Here is a 12,196-nt window from a genome sequence, read left to right as displayed (position 1 = left end):
ATTGTTGAAACTATCTCAAAGTACGAGGATACGATCGATAATTTAATGAAATAAAATGGCTAGTTTAAAAGTTTCGTGGCTCAAAATGGGAATTAATGCAAATTAGGGGGTCTAGTGAGAAATTCCATATTAAAGGAGTCTTGTTGTGTTCTTTCCTAAAAAAGGCATAATTCATGATTTCAGAGTGTGATTAATGCAATAAATTAAACTGCAGGGGTGTAACTGTAATAAATTCAGATGAAATTAATGGACTCATTCCATTCTTATTAATGCTATAGAAAATACATAAAGACATTTAATTTGCAAGTGGCATAAATGCAATGGAAATACTCTTAATGGTATCTATAGATTTCCTCCTTAATTAAAATTAAAATTACCCAAAAATTTGTGTATAAAAAATCATTTTTCACTTAATATATTATAATACAAGAAACAATAATATTTAATTCAGACATAAAAAGAATATAATTTTCACAAATTTAAATTAAAAAAATCTTTTCAATGACGTCATAAAATTGAATTTATATTTTACTTACCCAAAGAATTAAATAGCAGCTGCAAAATGAGAATATGGAAATTACCATCTACTCACCATGCTTTGTCCAAATACCGAAAAGCAGCAACGGCGTGCGCAGGTGTAGGTGGTCCATAGGAAAGAGGGCCTATAGCAGGCAAGGACGAGGACGGAAGTCAAACGTTGAGACGCCACATTTAACGGCGTCGATAAAGAGAGCACAGAGAGTGAGAGAGGAAACCAACAAACGCCTCCGGACAAAAAGCAACACTGCCGTTACGTCAATTTTCTCCGCTGCAGAAACGCTTCCCGAAAGCCGAAGCATCGTAATCTTCAAAAGTAAAGGCCAATTCAGTTTTCACTTTGATCCTTGCACTTTTTTTTTTTTTTTTAATAATTATTTGTTTTTGTATTTTTATTCTCTTCTTTTTAAAAATATTCAATAATATTATTAGGATATGATACAATACTGATGTAGAATTTGTTACTATACAAAGTAAAAATACTTTGATAATAAAAAAAACATTGATGGAGCAAAAGCAATAGATTTGATGAATAACGATAATATGTTTTCAGTATTTTTTGAAAATTCAAAATTCAAAATAAAATATGAGAGTCATAATCTAGGTAATACAGGTTTAAAATAAGGTAAATTTTGAATTATCTCAAAAGTTAATGGAATTTGGTCGAAAAACAGCCTAACGCCCTAGTGATAATTTGGAATTTTCTTAGGTCCAACTAATAACTACAAAAAATAGAAAAATAACTACAGTTAACTGAAAAATTAAAAAAAAATCTTAAAGAATTGTCCGAATGGCAATCAAAATCATAGAATTTCGCTATGAAAGATTGCCCTTTACAACAGCAGTGGTGAGGAGTTGGATTCTCCTTTAGAAGACAATCGAAATGATAGGTAGATTGACTCGTAATTCGTTATGGATCAAAAGTTATGATCATTTGAAGTTTTACTGTCAAACTGCATAGCTAGGTACTGTACTTTTAGCTTCTCCCTATGCAGAAACTCCTAAATGCATCCGCCTTTTATTTACAACAAATATCTCAATAATTTAAAAAGTACACTCTTGTATTCAAATTTGGTCTACAACAAGTTCATCGAACCCTTAGTTACAGATAGATTAATTGACCTCATGCATCATGTTGAATTTTGATATTATAATGCATCTCATTGGTTGCACACCATGAATTTGAGTAACTTATGAGTTTTAAAGACCCTCTCTGTCTCTCTAATGAGACATAGTTTCAAAACAAATTCATAAGGTTCGTAAAAATTAGAGTGATTAATATAAAATGACATCGACCACATCACACCTTATATTTACGTGATTTTTGAAATTTATGTTCAGATATAATATGATTTTTCAAATGAATTAAACATGATGGATCAAACTCAACTAATTGAATTTTTTTTAATGTATTTTTTTTCAAATAACTTCAGATCTTCTTATTTAATAAAAAATAAAAATATAATTCTATCTATCTATACTTTAATAAATAGGAAAGGTAAAAAGTGACTGCAACAGGCAATAAGGCCAGACACTAAAACGACAGATGATAAAAAAAAAGAATAATAATAACAACATTTTGTTATTGGTTGGGGCAGTCTGCAACATATCCTACTGCACCACCTAATCCTTTCTTTATTTTTTCTCCAATCATTTCGTTACACCTCCAACTCTAGAGTAAAACTCATAATAATCATATTAAATAGGGTTAAATGCGCTTAACACCCTGAATTTTGTGCATTTACATTCCTGAATTATAAAATATAATACAGTAAAATCTCTATAAATTAATACTCTATAAATTAATAAACTCTCTAAAATAATAAAATCTTCCGGTTCCGACTTGAGCCTTTGTAAAAAATCATCAAATTCGATAAGATAATAAGATAATAATTTTTCAAAAAATTTCTTTATAAATATTAGGTACCATTAAAACTCTAAATTGATAATTCATACATATTATTATAATATTATGGTAATTTGCTCAATTATGAAGTCTGTAATGCTTTACACATTGGATCATTCATGGATGATTTTGTGATGCCTTTTAGATGAGAAGACATGGTTGGGTGTTATGAATTATTTTATTTTCATATTAAGATTTATATAGTATATGTTTTCATTCATCATAACATGAATATATTTAATTGGCTATAATAGTTATTTAAGTGCAACGAATCAATGTAAACATGTATGTTTAAGTAATTCCAATGAATTGATACATGCGTCTATGAATATAATAGTTAATTGTATAAAATGAATTGATATTATACATGAATATATTTAATTAGTTACAAAAAAATGATTGATGCATGAATATAATCAATGAAACATATATGAATTCATTTATTTTGAGTACATATGTACTAAATTTGCTGAATTTAAAAAGTCTCTCTTTTAATTAATAAAATATTAATTTATCGATAAATTAATATCTCTCTAAATTAATAAAATTTCATGGTCCCAAGATTATTAATTTATAGAGATTTTACTGTAAAATATCCCTCACGATATATACTAATTTATTTATAATGAAAATGTCCCTATTATTTATAACCCACGTTTATTGAATATATATTTTTGCAATGGTTTAGGGTATTGAAAATTAATGTTTTCCTTTCTTAGATTGATTTTCTATTTTCTTTTACATATTTTCATTAGAGTAAAATATTTCAGGTCTTTATAAGATTGGAAAAAAAGAAAGGATAAATTACAATGAACTCTCATAAGATTCGTCATAATTATAAATACCCTATTATTTTTTAAAAAATTATAAGTACTCATAAAACTTCAAATACCCCAACAATATCCTCTATAACAGGATATCGTAAGGGGATATTTATAATTCCAATGAGGTATCTGTAATTTTTTAAAAAGTAAAAAAATATTTATAATTATGATAAATATTGAGAACCCATTATAATTTATCCCCGAATTAAGACAAATTATTTTAGTTTTGAACGTTTTGGTAGATTGGGCATTTGAAATTATGAAACCCTTAGGAAACTTGTCTTATTCTTGGACTTTTAGGCTAAAATTGTATTGTTGAAAGTGAAGTATCAATGTTAGCCAACTTTTCTGTCTCTCATACCTTTTCATTTTTCGAGTAAATGCACTAAAATATCATAAAAAAATAGGTTGAACCTCAAAATTGGTCCAAATTATTGGTATATCAAATGTAAAAGTGTGATTGGTAGATAATGAAAAAGATTAATGTTGAGAGTTAGTTATAGTAGAAGAATTAAGAATATTAAAATCACACTTGTTTTCAGTAAATGAGAGTTGAAAATTACTTTGCAGCCAAAAATACAAAATATAAGGAAATGTGGCTGCTGGGATTCGAGCCCAGGTCTCCACGGCCACAACGTGGAATTCTTACCACTAAACTACAGCCACTTTGTTGTCATTTAGCTAGTAGGAAAAAGTTAATTAATTTAAAAAAATATATTAACTGTATTTTCAAAAGATTATGTGTGAATATTCAAAAATATCTGCAATAACTTATGAAATATTAAAATTCATGAAGGTTGAAATATCTGTATTGTGTTAGCATGACAAGATTTACATTTTAGCATATAAAAAAATACAATGATAAATATTTTAAAATTTAAAACTAAAATAATTAATTAAATTTAAATAATCAGTGCCACACTTATATAAATTTAAATAGAAACTATAAGATAAACTTTTAAGTGTCAAAAGGAAAATAAATTACTTTTAAGTATTATTTGACATCTAAATAAAATTTAAATTGGACTATTAACTAATTTGTCCAAGAAAAGTTAAATAATTATACACTTATCTAGATATTAATAAAAACAAAATAAAATTCAAATAAGCTATTTAAATATGCATATACACATAACATTTACATTAATAGCCTTCATATTTATTATATATATATATATATTGTGTGAAAACATTATACATTTAAAATCATATTACATTTGCATTCACAGAGATTAAAATTCCATTATTGCAATCAAGTCATATAATATATTTGTAAAAAAAATAATGCAAAAAGGGAAAGCATTTTTCTAGAATTTTAATTACTTTAGAAAAATTAATATTTGACCCTTACGAGTTTGATTTTCTTTTCTTTTTTTTTTTCACTCGTCATTATTAGGTAATAAAAAAAAATAATGCGTATACATTCTTATATTTAAGGGAAAACCTAAAAATATCAATCCGTTTGTGGCTGCTGGGATTCGAGCCCAGGTCTCCACGGCCACAACGTGGAATTCTCACCACTAAACTACAGCCACTTTGTTATCTCAGTTAATCCAAGATGATTTTCAACGATTAGCATCTATTTGGGCTAACTATGTAATTGGATCAACACATTGGCCCAATTTGTCTTAATCCCAATGATGGGATGGAAAAAAAGAAGAAAAGAAAAAAAGAAACCCTAACGAATGTTTTGCCGTGGTTTAACAGTTGAAACTTGCAACTCTTGAAATTCTTACACATTTTTGTTGTGGAAAAAGTGAAGAATTATCGAAGCGTGGAAGTTCTAGCAATGGGTTCTTCAAATGTGAAGAAGAATATGGTTCTTGCTCTCTGTAAACACCTCTCTGTGGATCCCGTAAGCGTCCTGTAATTTTTTGATGAATTTGGGGAAATATTCGTTATCGGATTACTGTTCTGAAAAGGGATCTTAGTGTTGGTGGAATTCGATTCTATTGCTATTAATTTGTGCAGAGCCCGTTTGCAAGTGATTTGGGCAGTGATTTTAGGAGCCTGTGCACAAGCATTTTGAAGAAGTCCTCCAATGCGGATGCACTTGTTAAGAATAATGAGGTGAATCATAACTTTGTATTTAGTTCTGTTTGTGTCTATGTGTTGTGGAATTTGAGACACTGTTGAAAAGCAAGAAGTTCGATGTTAAAAACCGGGAGTTTTGGTGGCAGCTGATGAAATGGATAGAGTTTGCCGACAGTTTCTTGAGCTCCAATGCGGCGGTTAAGGGTCTTAACGAGTTGAATGAAGAGTTGATTACCAAATCTGTTTTACTGGGCAATGGGTTGAAACTCTCAGCTGCTGACATTATTGTCTTTTCAGCTGTGCATTCATATGTGGTATGTAATTTTCCATTTACTGTACTGTTGAATGATGTGGTGCATGTCGGATGAAATATTTGGAGTTGTTCCATCTAAAATGTTCTTGAGATAAATTTACTTCGTGTTAATGATTTAGTACAACTGGAAACACCAAATGTATTTCAGAATGTTTATCTGTTACCTTCATGGAAAAAGGGCTTGCTAATTTTGCAGACTATGCACTGACGGTGATGGAATTATGCTCTTCTATGTAGAGCGAGGTTTCATCAATTTTAACTGTTCTTTTGTTGTATGCGAGCTCCAGATTGGTCTATCAGGTGCAGATAGAGCAAAGTATCCACATCTGTTGAGATGGGCCGATTACATCCAGGTAGATAGAGGTGGTCCAATAAAGATTGGGTCTCTCATTTTGTTGAATTATCTTTATTTTCTCTTTCTAAGTGATGCAAAACTCATTTATTGGATAGTCATTGTTTCATTTTTCCATGCATGGAAATGTGGTAAGGGGATCTTTTTGTTTCATTTGCTATTCTAGATACAAAACTGTTGAATTCCCAATGCAGATTTATTTAGTTTGTGATATTAAAAAGAAAAAGAAAAAACTGATATCAGAGGAAGACCAGGAACCTAACTATTTTTAGCAAAATTGCCATGTTCTCTTTAATTGCATCCACTATCTTTAACTGAATATTATGAGAAGATTGCATTACCGCTAACGTATGCATGTAGTTAATTATGGTCCATCCTGGCGACTGAATGTAATAATGAATAACCTTTTACTCTAATTTTCATATCCTTAACTAGCATTGTTAGTGGTGAACTGGTTGTAAATCAGTAAACCATTTATAACAGTTTCATTTCTATTGTATTATTTTACAGTTCTTTTTCGCTTTTGATTTTTCTTCTTCCCCTTTTTCGATTTGATTCACCGTTTTTACTTGTGTTGCAGAACAAGGAGGAAATTGGAAATGCATTTGAAAAGATTTTGCTAGAGAAGGTTCAATTTGCGCCTCCTGTGAGTAATTCCCAATCAATTGCAGTTTAGTTGCTGATTTCCCTTTTTGGTATACTTTTTATGATTGATTGCTGGAGGCCATTTTACATACCATTGGAACACTACTTCGGTAAAAGGGACAGCTATATGCCAGGTGGTGGGGTATAGCAGTAATCCTGACAAAGCACATAGCATGTGTGCTGATTTCGGAGATTTGTGTTTTCAACAGTTATGATGAACTAAGTTGTAAGCTAATATTTGATTTGAACTGTACTTTAAAGCAAAGATTGGTATTATTGAAGTTTGCAGATGGTATTTCTGTGATATGTATTCCCTTGAAAGTGTTTTCTGCCACATCTTGATTCTTGACATTTTTCCTTTTACCAGGCATTAAAACCTGCTAAGAAGGTTGAAGATTCCAAGCCAAATAAAACTGTCCAAGAGGCAAAGCCAGCTGATAGTTCAGAGACAGACTCAAAAGCTAAGAAGAGCGCTGATCCTGTGAGTATTTACCCTATATTTCTGTTGGAAAATTTAAAGTTTACAGCTAGAACAACCTTGGACATGATCGGACACATTAATTTTTTATGATGCTCGAGAGAGTGACCTTGTCTTATTTGTATTCTGATGATACTCCAGTTAATGATATTAGATTGCTGGCTGCTTTACTGTGAGGCAACATGTTTTTGATCTGTTGTCTAGTTTTATGGAAATAATAACCTATAATCTCGTTCAAATTATTTAAAAATTACATATGTGTATATCAACTTTCTGAAAAATTCTATGACAGTGGTTCCATCTAAAAGGTTCTTGTTTATTTACTTTTTCCTGGACGGAGTATGATAGTATATGTGTAATTATGTTGGCTGTGATCAATGTCTTGTGCTTATATCTTGTGACCGTAATGGCTCTACTATGGATTGATACTTCTGCTTTCTTTTTCCAAAAAGCAAAAGAAGAAGGTTGAAGGAGTGACTCAAACAACAGCAGAGAAGAAGAAACAACCTGAAAAAGAGGTGGACAAAAAAGACGAAGAACTTAGTGTCAGTCTGCTTAAAATACAGATTGGTCATATTCGTAAAGCATGGAAACATCCGTCAGCTGACAGGTAAGGCCGCAAAACTATCTTCTTCTCTTGCTTGGTTAGAGTTGAACTCTAGGTCATTGTGGATCAGTCTACCTGAGTACATTATGTGGCATCGAGATTGATGCTGCATCAGATTCTTTTAGGAATCTTTTTCTTTGATAGACCTTAAGCATATTTGAGGGGAGGTTCTTGAACTCTAACATGATTTTTGTTTCTGAAATTTTGTCAAAAGATTCCTTCTCCTCTTCCTTTGTTTACAAGGTTTTGTGTTACAGAATAAAATGTTATCTTAAACAAATATTCTATTCCATTTGTGTTTTCCTCTCTGTTTTTGCTTCACTCTTCTGGGTTCAAACCAAAGAATGATACTCTCATTTGTCATCTTATCCACGAATTTGCAAGGCATACTGACATAGAGTTGAACTGCTCTGCAATAAAAATTTTTTCCCCAAAATTATGAAATGCAGTTTATTGGTTGAAGAGATAGATGTCGGAGAAGCAAAATGCAGGCAAGTTGTTAGTGGCCTAGCCAAGTATTGCACACCAGAGGAGTTAACGGTATGAATTCCGTCTACAGATACATATTAGGTCCTCACTCTGACTATACCATAAGATGCTTTATAGTGGACTGGCGTTGAAGTTCTTGATTCTTTCTCCTGCCTCATCGTTGTGCAGAACCGCCGCGTGGTCCTTATAACAAATGTAAAACCTGGAAAATTACGAGATGTGATGTCGGAGGGATTGGTATACTCCTCTAAACTTTATGCTGTCAACACTCTGGGGCTTCTTTTCATTTTCTTCCTTTCTCCTTTCCACTCAATTAATGCCATTCTGTGGCATATGTCACTCAAGATTCCCAGATTTGCATGTATCTACTGTTTATTTATCCAGTAATGAAATATTGTTGGGGCAGTGGTCTACCATTATACATTGACAACCTTAAATTTTGAGATTGGTATTTGGTTCTGCCTATTTCTATTTGTGAATGAGATATCTATCTCCACTATGCTGGTAGGAAAGGTGATAGCTTCATGTGTCTGTTTACTCTACTAAAGATTAGCCATCCTATCTACCTCCTCTGATTTTTGTAAAATTTCAAGGTCTTATGTGCTTCAAATCAAGACCATACTGTTGTAGAACCTTTACGAGCTCCAGAAGGTGCTAAACTTGGTGAATGCATCACATTTTCCGGGTATGTCAGTTACTTTTAACTCCGTGCAGGCCTTACTTTGAACATCAGTTATATGTAAATCCAGGATTATCTACACTGCACGTGTTTGGTTATTGCTATGCAGTAAGTTGTATGTCTGGGTCTTTATGAGTTAGAAGTATGCAAATCGAAGATTAAATTTTCTGCATCTTTCTTTCTTCATACACTTCCGTGGTTATACAACTCAGGGTGTTGGTTGCGTTTCAACAGTTTTTTGTACATATACGAAATACAATATGACTTTCCTGTTTATATTAGATCCTGGCCTAGCTGTGACAACAAATACTTCTTTTGCGGGATTTTGTGGGTTATTTGTGCTGTTGTGATATTAAGAATGGTATTGCTGGTTTAGTGCAGTTGCTTTTGCTCCATCAAGTGTATTTGCTCAAAAAAGGAAAAAGAAGAAAGAAGAAAATCCCTTCTGATGCATGGAATGAAAAGTAGTTGATAAATTAACAATCTACTGGGTGTTAAGAGTGATTCTTTTTTTACACACAACCCATCCACCACGTGATTTCTGTGTTTGTTTTTCAGCTGTATTTTTTTGAGAAATTAGTGTCGTAATGATACTCGGTTGAAGCTCTGTTGTTCCATGGCAATTTTTTATTGGAGTTGACACTCTTCTCTATTTCTTACAATGTGGTTCTGATTCTTATGGTAGGATGTTGTGTGAAAATTTTACTTGGTCCTATCATTTTTACCTGAACTGAATTGCAACATTACATAAAAGATTTATTTTTGTGATGTACAATTGGTTATCATCATTTTAGAATTATTCCATCTATTTATCTCTGGGATTGCATTTTTCTGCATTACATCTGTTTCTCCCTCTCTTCCTCTTCCCAACTTCAAGTCGTAATACCTGCATGGCTCTGGATAACTGTTCTTTTATTTAAGAACAATATCCTCGTTAAATGACCCAATTATCAACATAACTCGTAAATGACGTCTTTGTACAGACACAATGGCAAGCCAGAAGATGTCTTGAACCCCAAAAAGAAACAGTTGGATAAGATAACACCGGTATGTACTCCACTCCTGATCTTTTAAATGTATGTTTCATAGTAACAGTTGCTGGATTTGTTGGTGTTAATTTGGAGTCCCTGGGGTGTTGTACTCTGCTCTGACATCAATACAGATTCAATGGTCATTTTTTCTAAATGTTAATTGGCATTTCTTGACAAATTTTATTCTAGCTCTTGACAACATATATTTCTTAATATGAATCGGGCATGAAAGCATCAGATAGTGGATTATACCACGTAAATAAGGATAGAGTGATGTAGGCGACTATGCTTAATTAGAATTGAACTAAAACTACCCAGTACTAGTATTCTTTGTTAGTTTGCCATAGTTCTTATTGCCGGATTTCAATGTTTGAATGTATCGTCCCTCGGTGCAGCATCTTTTCACCGACGACAAGGGTGTTGCGACATTCAAAGGCATCCCATTTATGACGTCTTCCGGACCGTGCACTTCTTCCATCCCCAACGCAAGCATCAAGTGACAAAACGTCCATTTCCAAATTCTTGGAGTTCCAGATATGGAGCAGTGCCGATGCTTTAGTTCCCTTGCGTTGGGAGTGATATTACAAGGCCATATTAGATCATCATGGGCTGCAAAGGCACTCACTGTCTTCCTACGCACAAAGCAGTGATGTTACTGATCAACTTGCCTGTATTTCACTACTAGCTGATTCAAGTAACATGAATATACATTTGTGCAGGAACCCAGAAATGAGATGTTTATTTCTTCTTGAGACACTGACGCGGTTTGCTCCTTTGGAATCGATGGTTTCACTCCTATGTTTTGTGAATACTCACTTTGCTATTACACACAAACTTGAGAACTTGGTTGTTGGTTAAGGGGATGAGCCTTTGCATGAATAACAATTCTGATCTGCTATTCTAATTTGATGTTAGATAAAATGCAAAAAGTGCTTGCGGAATATTAAAGTACTATTTGAAATACACTTGGTGTTGGTCATATATGATTGGGGTGCCGGAATGTTATTAAATACAAGATGAAGTATGAATGCAGGACACTGTTCTTTTAAAAAAAAATTGACATCAAAATTTTCTGTTTAATTATGCTCCGTTGGGAGATTGATCCACTAAAAAATTCATGGTGTTCAAAGCATAACGGGAGTGAATTGTAAGCCAAAGTCATAGTTCATGCCTATAAAAAGGGATCTCTAAGACATTGTGTGCACACACATGCAACAAAATTCAAGCTTCTAAGTCTAAAATTCTTTACCACAATGAAACGGTATAACCACCAAGTTTTACATCTTTCTTGGTATCAAAATTTTGAAGTCTGGATACCATATGTCAAAGTCATTTATAATTTGTTCTCGTGTCTTGCATCTGCATTCAAAAATAGTCATTCAACCTTTGAATCAAATTTTGAAAAGAAGAATCGAGAGATAATAATGATTCCAAACAATTTATAGCAAATTTATTTTTCTAGTACTTGAAAGAACATCATTTCCCTTTCAATTTAGACAAGGGGGGTATTTGTGGTTCCCAAAAAACATATAGGTAATAAAGTGTTGTGAATATATCTAGGAAACATTACAAAGATTTGCCTCCCTAAATCAGGCCCATCTTTTAATACCCAAATCATTCACCAAATCTCCACATTTCACCCACAGATTTCTCAAAATCTCAACGGATCTTCCTAAACATGTAATCTTTACCAACTTGCAAATATTACCACCTATACATAATTCATAGTATCTCTTTAATAATAAATCCATCTTGGCTCTATCCAGCTTGTGCGGAAATTCATTCTTGATTTATTTTTATTGACTAATAGAAAAAAAACATAAAACAAATAACTAATCGAATTGATACGATATGTTAATTTTAGAAAATATTATATTAGAAGGAATTTTAGTCGATTGATATTAGGACATCAAAAAATAAGTTGCTCGGGAAGTATGAGGTTTAATAAGTAATTAGTTACACCTGAGACACTACCTTTTAACAAGATTGGAGTTCAATTTGCTTTTGCTTTCACAAATTTGTTGGATAAAATTCGTTTTTAGCAAACTTTAGTCTGCAAATTGTGGGAAATTTTTAATTTGAATTAGGTACGGGCATACTCAATAAAATCATAAGATGAGCCTAATAGTTGATGAATAATTTAATAAAAGTGACCTTTTACATGTGATTCCGGTCGAGATTAGTGATCACCTAGCAACACACATTGGATGGGGTTGGCTTGTAATATAAGTCGTTAGACTTGTTGAGGTGATCCTCAACTAAAACCCTCCAATACTTAAATTAGATTTTGTTCGAGGTTCA

The 12,196-nt window shown here is 32.3% G+C and overlaps 1 protein-coding gene and 2 non-coding genes across 3 annotated transcripts; 1 reads left to right on the top strand and 2 right to left on the bottom strand.

The window, feature by feature from the left end:
• Positions 1-3,861: 3,861 nt before the first annotated feature.
• On the bottom strand, positions 3,862-3,933 carry TRNAH-GUG (transfer RNA histidin (anticodon GUG)). The gene has a single exon. It is a non-coding gene; the product is annotated as a tRNA-His (tRNA).
• A 797-nt stretch (positions 3,934-4,730) lies between these two features.
• TRNAH-GUG (transfer RNA histidin (anticodon GUG)) lies at positions 4,731-4,802 on the bottom strand. The gene has a single exon. It is a non-coding gene; the product is annotated as a tRNA-His (tRNA).
• Positions 4,803-4,905: 103 nt separating this feature from the next.
• On the top strand, positions 4,906-10,737 carry LOC105166975 (Nucleic acid-binding, OB-fold-like protein). Its single transcript, XM_011086513.3, has 12 exons — positions 4,906-5,122; positions 5,239-5,337; positions 5,448-5,615; positions 5,902-5,967; positions 6,547-6,612; positions 6,979-7,092; positions 7,542-7,699; positions 8,146-8,236; positions 8,354-8,422; positions 8,779-8,870; positions 9,848-9,911; positions 10,291-10,737. The coding sequence occupies exons 1-12, from the start codon at positions 5,057-5,059 to the stop codon at positions 10,393-10,395; spliced, it is 1,158 nt and encodes a 385-aa protein (XP_011084815.1). The 5' UTR covers positions 4,906-5,056; the 3' UTR covers positions 10,396-10,737.
• Positions 10,738-12,196: the final 1,459 nt, after the last annotated feature.

The sequence above is a fragment of the Sesamum indicum genome, linkage group LG7, assembly GCF_026168435.1.
Source record: "Sesamum indicum cultivar Baizhima isolate 11 linkage group LG7, ASM2616843v1, whole genome shotgun sequence".
Taxonomy (NCBI): Eukaryota; Viridiplantae; Streptophyta; class Magnoliopsida; order Lamiales; family Pedaliaceae; genus Sesamum; species Sesamum indicum.
This window is presented reverse-complemented; position numbering and strand designations above follow the sequence as displayed.